The sequence below is a fragment of the Pollachius pollachius genome (genome assembly GCF_949987615.1).
Source record: "Pollachius pollachius genome assembly, chromosome: 3".
Lineage (NCBI taxonomy): Eukaryota > Metazoa > Chordata > Actinopteri > Gadiformes > Gadidae > Pollachius > Pollachius pollachius.
Genome location: NC_136936.1, coordinates 7,296,303 through 7,315,292, shown reverse-complemented (window position 1 = coordinate 7,315,292; position 18,990 = coordinate 7,296,303). Strand labels below are relative to the sequence as shown.

Sequence of the window (18,990 nt, the reverse complement as noted above, 5' to 3'; positions counted from 1 at the left end):
AGGGCGAGCGTCGATTCCCGGGCCCGCTTGGCGGAGGGGGACCCCGGACGAACGGCCCGCCGCCTTCCTTCCGACCACACACAAGCACGGCGGGCGGGCACGGCTTCCAGCCCCCGGCCCACTCCTCCTGGTCCGACCCGTACCGCTGCGGGCTGGGTCGGTGCCCCGGGTGGCCCGAGGGGCACCGGGAAACTCCTCCCCCACTTCCCCTTCTCTGCAGCTCCTGCACCAGGGAGACTCTGTGTACCCCAACCCTGGTCGCACTGCACCCCCAGACCCACGGCGAGCCTCCCCCCCACGCTGAGGTCCTGACCCAGGACCGGAAGGAGGTCCCGACCCAGGACCGGAATAAGATCTCGTCCGAGGACCGGAACGAGGTCAAGACCAAGGACAAGCATGAGGTCCAAATTCCGGTCCCAGTAAAACAAATGGTTGATGTCCAGACCCAGACCATGGAGCCAGAGCAGTATGAGGTCCACGTCCAGCCCCAGCCTGAGCTCCAGGCCAAACCCCCGCTACAGCATCAACCCCAGGCACCGGCCCTCGCAGGGCCTCCGTCGGACCTCCACCCTGACCTGGGACAGCCGGGCCCCAGCCCGGGCTTCCAAGCTGAGAACCAGCCTCAGGAGTCCAGGGTCCAACCCCAAGAGACCCCTTACCCGTCCAGGGACGACGCCAAAGACCAGGGAGCAGAGGCAGACGACCACCAGTCTCCGGGCACAGAGGTGAAGTCTGGTTCTCCATTGGAATCGTGAAAGTAAACGTTTGCCGATTTTAATTTGTCATACAAAAGGTATTACGAAGTGACAGGGGTGGTTCCATTGAAATATTAATTCGGACAACCATTCCACACTGAATTAGTCATACCTCATACAAACCAAACAGAATTGAATAAGTAAAGTCAAATATAAAGTGGAACATAACCTTGGACCTCTTACAATCAACTAAATCCATTCCATATTTCCCAAAGGATTGGCGAATAGTGAAAGGAGATAGTCGATCCGAGACCGAGACACCTGCATTAGTTGACTGCTCTGTTGTATCTCCCTCAGGCTTCAGTCCTGTGTGGATCCGAGGGGGGCAGTACCTTCCATCCTGGCCAGCACTTGGAGTCCCCTGGCCGGGTGTAAGATCCTGATATCAGGCCCCTCTTCGGGGTCTCACCTCCAGCACCCACTTCACCACTCATGGTCCAGCCTGAAGAAGGGTGGGGGATGAGGGTGACTATGGTGGACAGCCCAATGACGGCTGACTTCAAAACAACAGACTGTTGAAAGTCGAGGAGAAACGAGAAAGAGTGAGCTTTAAACCACATCTTTTGTAATACAAATGAGAAGCAGGCGCATTAGACATCACAATAAACACATAAAGTAAAAAGGTTTGTATTGTTTGTTATATTTACAGAGTTTGGATGGGGCAGCAACATTTTATTTGAATCAATGATTTGGGCTAGAAGTACATTATATTGTTTTAATACGACGCAATTCTAATAAATTATAATGAAACAATTCCTTATTATACACACTGTACGTTGGTCGGTTGAACTGGTTTCAATGAAAACTTCATACAGAAATCATATCTTCAATCATTTATTTCATTGTGTTACAAAGACAAAGTCTGTACACAAATATTCATTTTTAAGTCATTAAAAAAGCAGCTGGTTTAAACTAAAAAAATGTTTAAAAACCCATCGATCTGATAAGGAAGCTAAAAATATCAGTGAACCCTATCTTTTTTTTTTATTGCCGCTTTTTAAGTTGGCGTACCAATAGTTAAGAACATTTTCTCACAGTAAATCCAGCATTTCAAAGCGTTTCTGAAAACACACCATATGATTCATTCAATCATTACTCCCTGATTACCAGGGGGGATGTTTGCAGAAGAGGTAATGTAAAAAATAATACTTTGAGGTCAATAACTTTATTTTAAACACCACAGTCACACCATTTAAAACTAAAGTTCTTAACTAGTAAAAGGAAAGATCTTAAAAAATATTTTAAAAAAAGATTCATGAGATAAGATGAAATAGGGGATTCATCTCTGAGATATTGCTGGCTTATATTAATGATCCATTATTTCAAATATAAATTAATTTAAATTTGAGTGAATTAAATACTTGGGAGTTTCATTCTGTTTGCACGTCTTGATAAAGCTTAATGCTTTTTTTGGCCACCTTGTTGTCAAGGTCAGAAGAAGCCAAAGATTTCATCTTGGAAACAGCTCACAGGGGAGTTTGCGGTCAACACATTGAGTTAGCTGCAGCTTACATCTATAAAGAGCAATAACGACCATTATATAACTTTGTGGGGTGTTTATGGAAATTTAAGGCTACACTAGTGCATTGGACAGGGGCTCTGGGACATTTCGCCTTAACCTTAACTAAAGTGACTAGCTCATTCCCAACGAATAATCTACATTTCCTCCTTACACCCTTCTTGATTTTAATTGGACTATCCTCTGGTAGTGGATAAGGTTTCTTTCGACAGTGTAACACTTGGATAACTTGGCTATGTCCTTTCGATAAAGATGTGTGCACATCCTACTGATGTAGGCAGCTATTGCTACAAGACAGGTAGATCTCTGAGTCTAACTGACTTTACATGGTCGTAAGTGTTTGAATTCGTATTCAGAAGAAAAACAGTGTTCGCTCCTTGGCACTTTGATTGTTGCAGTGTTAAACATCGTGAGCCATCGCTAAATACTAAGCTAAATCGTGCCCTTGAAAGAAGTGGTGGTCGATCGGGGTGCTGTAGGGGGAGTTCCAGTCCCGGTCAAACACAGCCTTGAGCTGTGATTGGACAATGGGCTCCTCCGTCTGCCAGGCAGTCTGGTTGACCACCAAGGCGACGCCGGCTGTGTTCACAAAGTAGTCACCTGACCAGTTGGATGTACCTGAGGGTGAAGCATACGCATCCAGACTTTATTTTGGTGACTGTATGCCTTGCTTGAAATCATACTGTATCCCATAAAATAGAGTTGTAGTAAAATAAAAACATGTATAGAATTTAAATATGAATACACAATTATAAATCCGTAATTCTTTCATCATGTGTTGTTAATGGTGGTGCACATGCAGTGCGTGTTGCCTTACCGATGTAGGCTATCATGTGTTGTTAATGGTGGTCCACATGCAGTGCGTGTTGCCTTACCGATGTAGGCTATCATGTGTTGTTAATGGTGGTCCACATGCAGTGCGTGTTGCCTTACCGATGTAGGCTATCATGTGTTGTTAATGGTGGTCCACATGCAGTGCGTGTTGCCTTACCGATGTAGGCTATCATGTGTTGTTAATGGTGGTCCACATGCAGTGTGTGTTGCCTTACCGATGTAGGCTATCTTGTCGGTCACCATGTACTTGTTGTGGTTGACTCTAGCGTAGGGGATTCGTTTCTGTGACGGGGTGGCCGGTACCACAAACAGCCTCTGAAAGACAAAAAACACACATTGCATGCAATCAAGGGCAGGATATTCTGTAGGCTAGGGGTTCAAATCCCAGAAGATCCTAGAAGTCTGCCCTCTACTTGCCCCTTTACAACGAGGCGATACATCTTAAATTCAATGCAGGCGCTTTGGATTAAAAAGTCTCCTTAAACAACGCAAAATAAATAATGCTTACATGTCATTATTATCCAAGGAGTGCACAGCCCGTCTATCAACGGAACCCTAGATATAGTTTGCAATATCTAGATGATCTTCTGAATCCACTCAGGATTCATGTTGATTTGCAGACGTACAGAGGCAGCCACTCACCACTTGGATGTCCAGTTTGCACTTGGGGTCGTAGATGGACGCCAGGGACTTGAGGAAGGGCGGCATGAATGGCTGCGAGTGGGACCAGTCGCTGATCAGCAGACGCACCTTGAGCGCTGGTCGGCCACTGGCCGCTTTTACGAACGCAGCTCGTCTCAACTGGGTGTCAATTTCAGCCCAGTACCTGTAGGGGGCGCAAACACACTGTTTCAGAACACGGACACTGAGGCCCTTTAACGCAATGTTGGGTTGATACAAGTAATACTTAAATAAGACAGAAAATAAAAAGTACAACAATTTAGTCAAAGGGTGAAAATAACAACTCATTCATATAAACAAAATATTTTCCCAAATCCAGTCTCCCGTTAGGCCTCCTTCAGCACCTTCATCACCTGCATGTGGATTCACCGTATGACGCTTTGGATGAAGCGCCTTCTCAATTACTTAATAGTTAAATAGTAAACAACATAACTGCATCAGGCAAAGGCAACACTTTTCCCCAACCTTGAAGACGATCCACAAGGCCCTAACAACCACAAACAAAAGGCGAACATGGCGGCCCGACGTCTGTGGCTTACTTCTTGGGACGGGAGAATTCCATCATGGGGACGTAGTTCATGACCGCGATGTTCACAAACTCGTCAGCATCCTGGATCACAGACAGGACCGCCTGCAGGTCCGAGGTCCGGCCCGCAGCGCACACAGAGGGAGGAGAGCTCTGGGGGAGGCCACAGCAAGGGGCGCAATGTTACCTAATGTTACCTTATGTTACCTTATGGTAACTTAATTTTAACTTAATGTTACCTTCATGTTACCTTATGGTAACTTATGGTAAGTCTTAATGTTACCTGATGTTAACTTCATGTTACCTTATGGTAACTTAATGTTGACTTAATGTTACCTTCATGTTACCTTATGGTAACTTATGGTAAGTCTTAATGTTACCTGATGTTAACTTCATGTTACCTTATGTTACCTTATGGTAACTTAATGTTGACTTAATGTTACCTTCATGTTACCTTATGGTAACTTATGGTAAGTCTTAATGTTACCTGATGTTAACTTAATGTTACCTTATGGTAACTTAATGTTAACTTAATGTTACCTTCATGTTACCTTATGGTAAATTATGGTAAGTCTTAATGTTACCTGATGTTAACTTCATGTTACCTTATGTTACCTTATGGTAACTTAATGTTGACTTAATGTTACCTTCATGTTACCTTATGGTAACTTATAGTAAGTCTTAATGTTACTTCACGTCAACTTGATGTTACTTCAAGTTACCTAATGTTAACTTAATGATACCTTTTATTACCTCATGTTAACTTAATGATACCTTGATGTTACTTCAAGTCACCTAATGTCAACTTAATGTTACTTCATGTTAACTTAATGTTACCTCGTGTTAACTTAATGTTACCTTATGTTAACTTCATGTTACCTTACGTTACTTCATGTTACCTTGATGTTACTTCACGATAACTTGATGTTACTTCATGTTAACTTGATGTTACCTCATGTTACTTCATGTTACCTCATGTTAACTTAACGTTACCTAATACTACCTCATGTTACCTAATGTTAACTTAATGTTACCTTACGTTACATCATGTTACCTTGATGGTACTTCATGTTAACTTACTGTTACCTCATGTTAACTTAATGTTACCTAATGTTACAACATTTTACCGAATGTTAACTTAATGTTATTTCATGATAACTAAATGTTACTTCATGTACCTTAATGTTACATTTTTAAGTAGTTACTGACTTGCATAATGTATTTCTTTCTCAATGTTTATTGCTTAAAGGAGACATATTATGGTGTTTTCCTAACAAGTAAACATAGTATTTAATCCAGAAAACACGTTTTTGAAGCTGTTTGCTGGAAATAGCTTTTAGGAAAAAAAAACCTCGCCTACCGCTATGCCCGTCTGTTTCAGTTCCTTCAGAATGCGCTGTTTCCGGTGTCTGTAGCTTTGATGCAAATGAGCTGCTGCCCATTGACCAATGAGCTGTCAGACTGAACCACAGCATGGAGAAGAAGGGACTGTTGCCGTTTACGGACTACTTGAGCTCTATATCTATATCATTATATAATAATGAAATAATGATTATATTATATATGGGTATTTACATAATATTATATCACGGCCAAAAGCTATGTGCGCCTCGGATGATATTATGAATCATAAAGACTGCGTCTGACGCATATGGCACTTCCACAACAAGTAAACACTCGTAGTATGGGATATCTCGGCAATGGTTGAGAGGAATTGGGGGAAAGGAACTTTGGCCTTGACTCTCTGAAGTCCATGAACCGCGACATGGAGGAGAAAGGGATTGTACTCCGGGAGCTGAGCTGCCGGACTTGCCGCCGAGCTCCCCGCACCGGAGCTGCCGGACTTCCGCCGAGACCTACCCCCGCCACACCTGCCAGCATCGGCGGCAGTTCCACTCCCGGAGTACACCGCCGGAGCTGCCGGTGGCCGGACGGCTTCAACGGCGGCAGTCTAGCTGTGGTAGCCGCCGAGCTACCCCCGCCGGACTGCCGGCGATAGCTCGGCGGCAGACCGGCAGCTCAGCTCCAGGAGTACAATCCCTTTCTCCTCAATGTCTCCTCCTCCGGACTAGTCCGGCAGAGAAAGGGATTGTACTCCCGGAGCTTAGCTGCAGGGCTAGCGCCGAGTTCCCCCCGCCGGAGCTGCTCGTCCGCTGGTCCACAAAATCTTAGCTATGCTCTGATTGGAGGGGAGTGGGGAAGTGGGAGGTAATATTCAACTGAAAATGAAACTGACTCACTCGTTTGGTAACTGTAGGCGGGGTACTTTCAGAAATGCATATCTCACTCAAAAAATCATGTACAGACTTTTTTCAAAGTTTGTATGCCTGTGGGAGCACCAGAGACCCAAAACAACACCCCACCCCAGGAAAAGTGTTGTTTTCATAATATGTCCCCTTTAAGGTGTATTAATGACTTCAGGATTAGGAGTTACTTTGTTATGGCTATGTTTTGTTTGTTTGATTTACACAAATTAAATAACAAACAGAAAATACATGTGACCGTGCGGTAGAAAACACACCCAAATGACCTCATAATTAATAATTAGATAAAGACAAAGAATGAAAAAACTCACTGATAGGTAGACACCCGACTGTGTGCCGTTGAGTGGCAGCTGGAGGGGCGTGTCCTTGTTGTAGGCTGTGGAGTAATTGCTGGGCCAAGTAGCGGGGATTTCCATACCGCTCTGGCCCAGGAACCAATAGGCTTCGAAGATCTTGCCCAGGTCTTCTGCGAGGCAGCTGCAGTTATAAACCACCGCTCCCAGCTCTTTGACCTGGGGGAGGGAGAGCACAATCAAGGTGTTGGACTAAGGACCGAGATTAGTAAAGTAAAGTGTACACTGACCTCATGAATATAATAAAATGAATGTAATTTGTTGGATGTTTTGATCCAAAAGGTAAATGGTGAATGGACTTCATTTATAAAGCGCTTTTCTAGCCAGTGGCCACTCGAAGCGCTTTAAATTGATTGCTTAACATTCACCAATTGATACACACATTTCCCCATTCGTACAATGACGGCGGTGCCAGCCACGCAAGGCAACAGCCAGCCAGTCTGGAGCAGTTAGGGTTAGGGGTCTTGCTCAGGAACACCTCGACACTCCGCTGGGAGGAGCTGGGGATCGGACTAGCAAGCTTCCGGTCTACCTCCTGAGCCAATGCCGCCCAGATATATAACAATTACTGTGCGAGCATACATTCTAAGCATAACCAAGCTAGTATAACCTGTGACTTAGTTTTGTTTATTACTTATTCATTTATTTGCAGAGAGTGACAGAACTCACAGAGGGTGTACTCTCCCCCCCCCCCCCCCCACCTTTTAGGTTAGTGATTCAAAGACGGTGTGGACAGCATACTTGCTCAATATGGTTAGGGTTAGGGTTAGGTATAAACTACAAGATTATGAAATGACTCAATGTCCAAGCAGGAAGTGGGTTCCTTGAACTTCTTCAAAACATTTTGTACTTCTTCAAAACAATTTTGGAACCCTTTTCCAGTTTGTTGACTTCAGTAAAAGAGTGGATAACATGGGACACACACACACACACACACACACACGCACACACACACACACACACACACACACACACTCACTGAGGTTAAACAAACAAAGAAAGTCAAACTAGACCATAGGGTTGGGCCATCTTCCGATAAAACGATATATATCCCGTTGAAAATTATTACAGTAAACTCAGCGATACCATCTCAAAATATGTCTCTCTTTATAAGCGCCTCTTTCGTTTTTTTGCACATCAAATATTGATGTAAGCGAGGTATAAAGTGCAGTCGGATTTCTTTCTAACTACACAACCTAATAAGCAGAAAAATATATCCGGGCATACATGCAGACAATGGAAGAAAACATGAAATACGATGCACTTGCTGTTCTCAAAATGGATGGCTTTGTCACTCCATCTTCCGATGAAACTTTAGCCTAGCATAAACTACTACTAGGGCTGGGCGATATTTCAAAAATTATTATCAAGATTATTTTTTGATATTGATCGATATCAATATTACTCACAATATATAATTTGATACTGCTGAAGCCTGAAGAAACTAGAATGTTCATTAGTTAAACCATACACTTTTGTTTATTACCATATTTGTGATAAGGGAACATTTAATCATATTTAAATATAAACATTTAACTTCATAAACATCTGCCACCAACAGAATAATATAAAGTAGCTTGCCTTGTCACCTATTGAAAATAATAAAAATAAAAATAAAAGCTTTAACATTAAACTCCTTTGGCAGGGCTTCAGAAAACATCTTAAATCAACACAACCAACACATAAAAAGTAAAAAAGTGGATGAACAAAGGCCCTGGCACATGAACTGAACTTTAATATATAAAATATGAACTGTAAGTGCAAAATGTAAACATTGTAAAACCAGATATTATGTTACATAAAATAATGTGTTTAAACCTAAAAGATCTGTGAGTGACTATCACATCAAACTACTTTGGCAGGGAGGCAAGAATCGTCATATCGTCGTAATCGACGTGAGTTTTATCACGATTAATAATCGTAATCGAATTATTGCCCAGCCCTAACTACTACCAACACAAAGTTATGAATAGCAAGCTGATAAAGGACATGCCTAGCAGTCATAAACTTGCCTTATTTGTTTATGGGTTTATTATGAATGAAACAAGAATGGGGGAAACAGTGATTTGCAGAAAACCGCTTTCACCCGGTGGCAGAAGAGTGTTGCAGCACATGGGACTTTCGAAACAGACATCATAAGATCCGCTCTCGCTTGATTAAATTATTGATTATTTGACAGTTTAACCGTTAACCGTTATGTTTCGATTGTGTATATTGTGTATATTTTTGTGATTATGGCCCAACCCTACCAAAATAAACTAGGTCAATCGATCACAGCATGTGCAGCTTTTGACAGAAACTAAGTCAACCTGGTCAACACATTGGCTTCCTCCTTTACAGACGCAAGCGCCCAAACGTTTTGGCTTGTTTCCCGGTTTATGGCTGACGCTGCGGAGGAGTGAAGGGTTACTCTAGCTTAAACCTAACTCAGCACTGCAGGAGCCAAGCCCTCGTGATCCTTGATACAACCAACCTCACATGTTTGACCAACAGATATCTTAGACGTATTCCCTGCTGGTTCAGTAACATAATGCTGAGGTTAATTAGCATGGTATGGCTCCATATAGCGTGCAAGCCAGACATGACATGGAACATTAGATGGGATGAAGTCTGACCAATCCTGCAAATGCTGAATAACTGGTTGAGTCAACTTACTGAAGCTGAACATGATTTGCAGAGGAGTATCGTGGTGTCCATGAGATTTTATAAACACAAACACACACACACACACACACACACACACACACACACACACACACACACACACACACACACACACACACACACACACACACACACACAAACACACACACACACACACGATTCTGTTTATTTTGTTCTCGCAGAGTTAAATGCAATGAATGTGGTAAGGTGTGTTTGAGCTTTGTGGGGGATGGTGTTTTCCTATTTTCAAGTGTGGGTGTGTGGTCATACTTGTGTGCATTGGTGTTTGTGTGTGTGTGTGTGTGTGTGTGTCTCTGTACCTGTGTGAGCGAGCGCCAGTCCATGTTGGGACTGCCGATGAAGATGTGCTTCTTGTCTACGATCCAGAACTTGGTGTGGAGGACCCCGGTGGTGAGTTCCTGCATGTTCACCGAGCGGATGGAAGCCCCTGTAACACGTACAACCAACCCTGTCAACACTCTGGGGGGTCCTACCCTGGCGGTCCTACCCTGGGCCCCGCCGGCCCTCAAACCGCCGTTAACCCTTGGTTATACAAACGCATCCTTAAGAAAAGCTATACTATGGCCTAAACGGCTGTACAAGGCTAGCTAAAAGAAGCATGCTGCTAGCCGTTTAAACGGAATGACCTGCTGCTGAGTGATGTGCATCTGAACTGTTGGTCGTTTTGGATGAATAGCGTCTTCTGAACGAGTGAACAGCGAATAGCACACACAGTGAAGGGCTGATTATGGTTCCACGTCGACGCAACGCAAGGCCCACCCAAACGCTTCGACGCAGTCTTGAACCTGTTTTGGTTCTGTGATGGTTTTTAGTCAGGGGACCAATCACAGCCCTTTAGGTCGTGATTGTGGGAGGTTAACATGTTTTGGGAGACCACGTCAGGCCCTTGCGGAAGCAAGGGGGGTCCGCAAGGACGTAAAGGGTCCGTAAACACCCTTGCGTTGTGTCGATGTGGAACCATAACCTTTAGAGAGGAACTTGAGAGGGTTCCCTGCAAGAGGAACAGAGACTGACCGGCGCTGGTGAGGAACTTCAGGTTGGCTGGAGGCTTGTCTTTTTGAAAGTCCACGGCGATGCGCACAGGCAGCTTCCCCGACAGCTCGCCCAGTCTCTTCAGCACGTCCTCCCCCTGTGGCCCACGATACATCGGGGTTGGATGTTGTAGGATGTTCATGTGTCAAACATGAATATTTCTTTCAAACATGAAAAAAATTGTATTGGACATCATTTTGATGCTACTGATCAACTTAAATCGCCAGAATAGTGGAGAGCATGTTTAACTTTATATATATGACCAGTGTTTGCAATAACGCCGTTTAAAAGAACGGCGTTAGGTAATGCCGTTATTTTTTAAGTAATGGAGTAATCTAAATAATTACTGTTTCCGTTGTTACAACGCCGTTACCGTTACTGTACGTTAAATGCGGTGAGTTACTATGAATTGATTGAATTGAACTGCGTAATCTTGGCTAAGGCAGAGTCATGTTTCATGGTAGCCAATCGGATCCAGTGTTTTTACACACAAGCCAGGACAGGCGCGCCACACACACACACACGCACACACCAAACTGATTCGATTAAGCAGCAGAAATGGCGAGTCTGGATCAATCCGATGAAAAGTTGGCATTTTCTGTAGTATTCGGCAGATGTTCCACAGCCTTTGCAACCAAGCAAATTAAAATTCAGTTGGAAGTATATCAGGAACTTGAATCAGGCAGTTCAACCATTTAAAAAATCCTAATCCAAAATCCAAATTCTTTGACATCTAGCAACTTATTTTTTTTACAGTAACGCAAATAGTTACTTTCCCTGGTAACTAGTTACTTTTATTATAGAGTAATTCAGTTAATAACTCAGTTACTTTTTGGAACAAGTAGTGAGTAACTATAACTAATTACTTTTTTAAAGTAACGTTCCCAACACTGTATATGACACATATGTAGTACTGACATTTGAAAACATCAAAACATTTTCAGACTGACACAAATGTCTAGCACCACATTGAACCAAAGAGTATCCCCTCACCTGATAGGCGGTTGGCTCCTTGGTGCCCGTGTCTTTGTTGGTGAGGGTCCAATAGAAAGAGGCGATGTCAAGGCTGCTGCGAGCTTCACCAATCAGGTTGAGCCATGCCTGGTAGATTGAAGGGTTGGCAGTGCTCTCGTTGTACACCAAACCTTCTGGAATGCTCTCCACCAAAACAATCCTGATGTGGAAACGTTTAAAAAGAAATTCCCAAAATAAGGTTGAGCGCAAAAAGAAAGGAAAGATAAAAGTTTAAACAAGAATGAATGGATTACAAATGATAATGTTTTCAGCAAAGTGTGGTAAAGTATTATATTGTTGCTGATGGTTAGATAGGGGCAGGATAGGGCAGTGTGGGAATTGGTAGTCCATTATTTAGGGTGTTTGACTCGCAGTCGAAAGGTCCCGGGTTTGAACCCCAAAGCCCTAACCCCAACCTCCTCCTTAATGACTTGTTTATGTACTGTCTAACCCTAACCTGCTCCTTAATGACCTGTCTATGTACTGTTTAACCCCAACCTACACCTTAATAACCTATCTATGTACTGCCTAACCTCTTCTTGCGCATTAATGACCTGTCTATGTACTGCCTATCCAATTCCTTCCCAATGGTATCGCTTTTCTTTTTTGTTATCACCACATGATTGTACAATTCAGTGAATCAATCAAATAGGCTACCTCCCTCAGCAGCATTCGCGCAACACAACTACATGTAGAGAAGAGATAGATCGCTAACTAGCAGAGTTGTAAGCACTTTCCACCCATTTCAGTGGAGGAATTGGACTCCCCAAGCAATGTTATACTTAAAAGGAGTAAGTAAGGTACATATTAATATAGTCTTTCGGCCTGTAGCATATAAACAAAATGAAGCAACTGTCCCATATTTCTAACTGCATTTGAAGTAGACATTGAGACTCACAAAAAATTGACGCTATAGGACAGTGATCATGATTTGTCTCAATATCAGAATAACAACAATGGGTCAAATAGAAATGGCTGGTGGAATGGCCATAAAGTAGGTCTGTATATGCAGTGTAAGCTTGTCCGGGCCCTGCAAGTCAGGATGTAGGCTATGAATCTGACTGATTAGTAGGTAAATAGGTAGTGGCCATCCCCAAAATGCACCAGAATACAGGAAATCAAATCTATTAAATTCCATTTTTTTTATGGGGGGGGGGGGGGAACCCTGGACCCCCTGTCTATTACTCTGCCCCACCAACATTTTTGATCACCAGCCGCCACTGATGACATGTCTATGTACCGTCAAACCCCTAACTGCTCCTTGATGACCTGCATGTGAAATGCTCTTTACTTATTTATTACTGTTACAGATAGTTTACGTGCTTTTATGCAAGCGTCTGCTAAACAACCCAATAGTAAAACCGCAAATAGCAGAGATGGGACAAAGTCACTGTTTGGCAAGTCCCAAGTCTTAGCAGTCAAGTCCGAGTCGAGTCCCAAGTCAAGACAGGGAAAGGCAAGTCGAGTCCAAGTCAAAGTCCTAAACTTTTTCAAGTCCTGAACAAGTCACCATGTATTTTTACTTAATAATGTCATTATTAGGCTATTGATCATAATTTCAACATATCACTCTAATGTACAGTCATTTCTTATCAACACAGTTATAATATGTTCATTGTTTCTGTCTTCAAATGTGTTATGATATGCGCATGCGCAGAAATCGTATGTTTTTAAATGTAGCCCAATAGGGTGGGAAAACCGTCCAATCTGGCAACACTGCCTGAACGTCCTCAAAACGTAGGCCAATAGGTCGGTAAAAAACGCCCAATCTGGCAACACTGCTGAACGTCCTCACCTCCAGCGTCAACGTAAATCAATGAGACCAACTGAAACGAAGCCAATATGAAACTTTAACTGTGATTCTGAAGAAAGCATAAATGATATCAAAATTCAGTTTAGATATTATTGAAGATATGAGTGTGTAGATTTGTTATTATTATTATTTTTTGAACGAAGGTAAATGGTTGAACAATGATTTAGCTACGATGTCTTAAGTGTCAGAGGCTGGCCAGACGGCTTCAATGGGACCAACTCAAAACGCAGCTGATATGAAACTAAAACTGTTATTCTGAATAAAGTATAAACGATATCGAAATTTCGTTTTGATATTATTGAAGTGTAGATTTGTCTTCGCTCGCTGTTTTTTTTTCATCTTCACGGAAGTGAATGCGTCTTGGGTGCCTAGCCCTCTAGGCGCGAAATAGGTTAGATATCTGAAACAATAAATGTTTTTGACTCAAGACATGTCGAGTCATTACAAGTCAAAGAGGCAAAGTCCGAGTCAAGTCTCAGTCTTTAGCAGTCGAGTCGCAAGTCATGCGTCATTTTGTCAAGTCGCGTCTGAAGTCATCGAAATCATGACTCGAGTCAGACTCGAGTCCAAGTCATGTGACTCGAGTCCACATCTCTGCCAAATAGTACACAGTCCACTCCCTGGCATTCTTATGAGCTGGATAAACGCACCGTCCTCCTGGCTGAATCTCCGGGACCTACCTGCAGGTGTCTGAGCAGGTCTTGCCGCGGGCCGCGGGCGGCCTGGGGCTGGGGACTGGGTCCGGCGACGAGGAGGGGCCCCTGGTGGACATGAGGCTCTGGAGGATCACGGCTAGCACCAGCAGGGTGGACACGCTGGCCAGGGCCAGCCCCCACCTGTAGTACTGGGGAGGGGCAGAGCGGCAAGGGCCGTGAGCTGGGGGGGGGGGGGAGGGCCGTTTGGATCCAATCAAAAAGGCCTGAGAGTGGTTCTTTAAATAACTTCACTAGAGTAACATAAAGTCTCAACAGACACACATTAAACCGATACCGAACACATAATAGGGATTTGATGTTGTTCTTTTACGCATTTGTGTGAATGTGTGTATGCGTGCACCTGTGCATGCGTGCATGTGTGCCCGTGTGCATGTGTGCAAACACACATGAGTTTATGTGCGTGTGTGTGTGTTATGGTCACCATCTGTGCTCTGCTGTATTCTTCTCTTCTCCGCTCCACGTCCTCCACCTACACGGCAGATAACAACTCAAGCGTGAGCAGACATTACCAACACCCACAAAGCAGCTCAGCAACACACAACCACAACAACAACAACAACAATACTGATTATTCTTAAAGCTATCCTCGCAACGCTCTTTATCAGGTAGGATGAAGTGTTTAAATTTAAATGATATATATTTAAGACGGTATGGGGGTGGTAGGAAGTCAGGGAGGGGCTGCAGCTGGAATATCAAGAATTTCTGCAAGGGAGTGTTCTTAGGTGGTAACGTGAGACAGTTACCACACACACACACACACACACACACACACACACACACACACACACACACACACACACACACACACACACACACACACACACACACACACACACACACACACACACACACACGGAAAATAACCGTATTAGCGTAATCAGCGCCTTCTGCGGGGGAAAAGAGGTGGTGGTGTCTTACCCTCTCGTAGGGAAGTCCTGTCTTCATGGTGACGGACCACAGAGGGGTCAGCACTGGCTGAGGTTCTTCCTAGCGCTGCTCAGAGATCTGCGGAAGCAAACGTTTTGTCTGACTTTGGCATTGACACCTTTGTTTTCTTGTCTGTGTTTCCAGGCCTGTAGCCCCTTTCTCTGACCTGATGTTCTCTATAAGTCATTCTCAATATCTGAACCTCTTCTTCCCCATACACCACATACTCTTTGAACAAGTACTGAAGCACTCACGCTCAAGTTAAACTGAAAGGTTGAGTTTGGCACATACAAAGCCTAAATGTTCCACAGGCAATAAAATGCTTACTTTGGCTGCACCTTTGACTGTTCTTGGACAATAAATGCTTATCACACAATAATTATAGGTGTAAGAGTGACCAGGTGAAATAAAAGTACAGGTATACATCCAATAATGTTTACCCTGTCTTCCGGCTGTGTTGACCGGACGTCTATTCATAAACACAACTCCGAGCCGGGCATCGCTGTACGTCTGACTGGTGCTCATTTCTATACACCTGCGCCCATTGACTGTTGTGTTCCTTCTGTTGAGAACGTTCCAGGTGCACACAGAAGGACCAGCCCCACATGTCAACAAAGGATGTTTGTTCCGACGCAGTCGTTGTCCCGCGTATGCTATACTGTATCTGCGTCAATATCTATTTTACGTGTTACATAGGGTTCTTTGCTTTTTAAGGATAAATGATGTCCTCCTGTCGAACATAATGACACAGCGTTTCTCTTTTTGGATTGCAAAATAGAGAGACATCTTTTGGAGGAAGTATCTCATGTGGCAATGGTCGGATTGTCCGGGGCATTGATTCCCAAAAGGAAAAGATATGTCATGTGACTCAGTGAATGCTGGGATCCTTGTAATTCATATACAAAACATGCAAGAAGCTGTTTGAAATTACACAAAGTACACTAAAATACTTAAAGTGGGACGTTCTACAGAAGAACATTTTGGTGGAAATCAATAGCCGTGAATGTGTTGGGCACGGGTTTGTTTCCCCAGGTCCTCACCTCCCCTACGACACGTTGGTCTAAATTAGCTGATAATCAGTAATTCTCTTGGTCTATTTTTTGGAAATGAATGAACGGGAATGAAAAACAGTGAATTGGGACTTGCAGCACAGTCGGAATGTGAATGTGTTTTCCAAATCAACTTGATGATATGAATCATCAAGGTCTAGTTCTTGATGCACCTAAGTATTTAGGTGCATCAAGAACTAGACCTTAGTGATTCAGTGACAGGCAGTGCACGTCAAGTGCTGTGAGTGCAAAATAACTAGGTCACAATTCATTTGTAACGTATTATGTAACTAGTATTATGCTTATTTATTTCATTATAATGGGGCTATTCTTTGTTCAAGAAGAAGTGGGATTGGAAGAATTTATCTGTGTTGTATTTGAGAAAAGAATGATGGATAATTTGGACAACAGGTCAACACTTTTAGAAACCAGTATACCAAACAGTACATCAGTGCTGAAGTACTGGACGGCCATATCTTGATCCCATTCATTTTGTTTCAAAGTTGAAAGCACAACAGGAAGACTCCCATGCTAAGTGTTACACAGTGTCTACTCCAGATTTTACACAGATGTGGTCCCGCATCATAACAAGAGACATGCACAAGCTTCATCAAATGCTATAACAACATTTAGGCTTTAGTTAGATACAAATAAATACTGTTTGTCTGACAGGAGAATCAGCAGCCACCTTAGAAATATTGATATACAAAACAGCAAAGCCAGAAAAGGCTTATAGGTCGAAAATACATAAACATAGCTATATCTGTAGATAAATGGATCTATCTGAATTCCAAATGACATTACTTAAGTGTTTCGTTCGGAGCTACTGAGCATCGAAACCAATGAAGTTATGGCACCAATACTGAGGACCGAAAGTAAGACAAGACTGAAAACATAAACACTCATTCACCTACCGGATAAGGCTGTCATGCGGCCCCAACACAAATGGTCCATAAAACTGTGAGCCAAATTAAGTTATTTTAAGGCTATGCGGTCACTGCCAAATTTGGTATGGAGCGACAAAGACACAGCCGAGTTGAAAACATAACGAGAATCACGTGACCTAGTCATGTGACACGAAGTACCATTAACAAATACAGTGATGCAGTGCGCCTCTATGACCAGAGGAGGACGCCATGATACAGGCAGAGTGCTGCAGTTGACTTGAGGCGTTACGTTGCGTTTATGAATGAGGAAGGCGTCATAATAAAAGCAGTGTAGTGCTGTTTAGCCTTATTCCCAGACGAGGGCGCCCTAATACAGGCATTGTACCGATGCCTATATTAGGCATTGTACCGAAGTGTAGCCCAATCTGAGTTTCTGCAGGGATATGCAAGTTACATAAAGCAAGGGCAGTATAGCCTTTCGATGAAGTGCAGCACAGTTTATGTGATGGGTTCAGGGTCTCTATTCTATAATTGTATATTATATTATGTTTAGATATATTCTGTATTTAAAATGCCGCCAAACGATCGGACAATAAATGATAGCAACAAAGCAAAACAAATAACAAATTCCTTAATAAATTAATCATATTGAACAGCAATAAACTGAGCGAAAAAAAAAGAGCTACAACTTCCTTGTAGGCCGCTTCTATTGCTAGTTCTGATATCTCGGGCGTTCTAGCAGCGGATGACGCGGTCTCCACCAGGACGAGGTCCGGGACGGCGGCTGGTGGCAGTTGGAAGGCGAGGCCGCGAGGATCTGATCACTTCACCAGGATACTGTTCCTCTATCTACATCAAATGTTATCCGCAGCTGAACAGACAATCTCAGCCCACGCACACAGGAGCTAATGAAGGCCTTATTGCTATTACTTATTTATGGTTATTATATAATAACCATAATAACAATAATGATTATTATTATTTGTTTGTATTGGGGGTATTATTAGAGGTAGTAGTCGGTGTTGTTTAAGAATTAGAAATATACTTCTAATTCCACCACTAATTGACTAACAACTATTACAACTACTACTACTATAATAGTAGTAGTAGTAGTTGTAATAGTTGTTAGTCAATTATTAAACTTTCTAGAGATACCAAATTGAATAACAAATTTGAAACACAAACAAATTTGGACAATGATGAAATCAAAACACATTTATTTGAATAAAGAGCAGAGTATATATACATAGGTCCATAAATTCAACAGCAATGCGATGTTAAAGAGGGCTTCCCCACTGCAGACTAAGCCAGTATCAACATTTGTTTTGTAGTCTCTGATTAACTTTGCGCGTGTAAAATGATGGTTGTGCAGGCGTCAGCATGCCGCTAGAACAAATAGTCCTGCGCATGTTCCGATCAGACGCCATGGAGCGACCACCAATTAGGCCGATATTCGTTCAATTTCAGGATCAATTACATTTAAGACGGAGACGATTAAAGTAACCCTATATCATGTGCTTGGAGTCCCCCTTTATTAATACAAATTTAAATAATGAGGATAAAGAGGTCGAGAAGCCTATATTAATAATTATAGCCAAATGGTACCATTAATCTTCTTTTAAAAGGTAGTTTTTTTTTTACTGTTGCTAAGCAATGTCTAACATAAAAAACAATTACGAGCACGAACGTTTAAACGTTTCTTTAACAATCTCATTAATAAAGTAAATAAAGATTAATATGTAGGGTCCCTTCTATGTAGTCCTACATTGGCCCCGTGGTTAGAATATGTAAGCATGAGGCGTACAGCATTTATTGTACACAAAAAGTGCGCTAACCTGTTTTCAGAAACCTCAAGGAAATTAGGAAGAAGTGAAGCAGAACACGAACGAGTAATTGAAAATCCGTTATTATTATTATATTATTATTGTTGAAGGC

The 18,990-nt window shown here is 42.8% G+C and overlaps 1 protein-coding gene across 1 annotated transcript; it reads right to left on the bottom strand.

The window, feature by feature from the left end:
- Window positions 1-1,584: 1,584 nt before the first annotated feature.
- Window positions 1,585-17,216, bottom strand: pld3 (phospholipase D family member 3). Its single transcript, XM_079731327.1, has 12 exons — window positions 17,083-17,216; window positions 15,111-15,197; window positions 14,614-14,661; window positions 14,157-14,320; window positions 11,643-11,823; window positions 10,632-10,746; window positions 9,917-10,044; window positions 6,891-7,091; window positions 4,329-4,468; window positions 3,751-3,934; window positions 3,324-3,423; window positions 1,585-2,892 (listed from the first exon to the last, which is right to left on the bottom strand). The coding sequence occupies exons 2-12, from the start codon at window positions 15,135-15,137 to the stop codon at window positions 2,702-2,704; spliced, it is 1,479 nt and encodes a 492-aa protein (XP_079587453.1). The 5' UTR covers window positions 15,138-15,197; window positions 17,083-17,216; the 3' UTR covers window positions 1,585-2,701.
- Window positions 17,217-18,990: the final 1,774 nt, after the last annotated feature.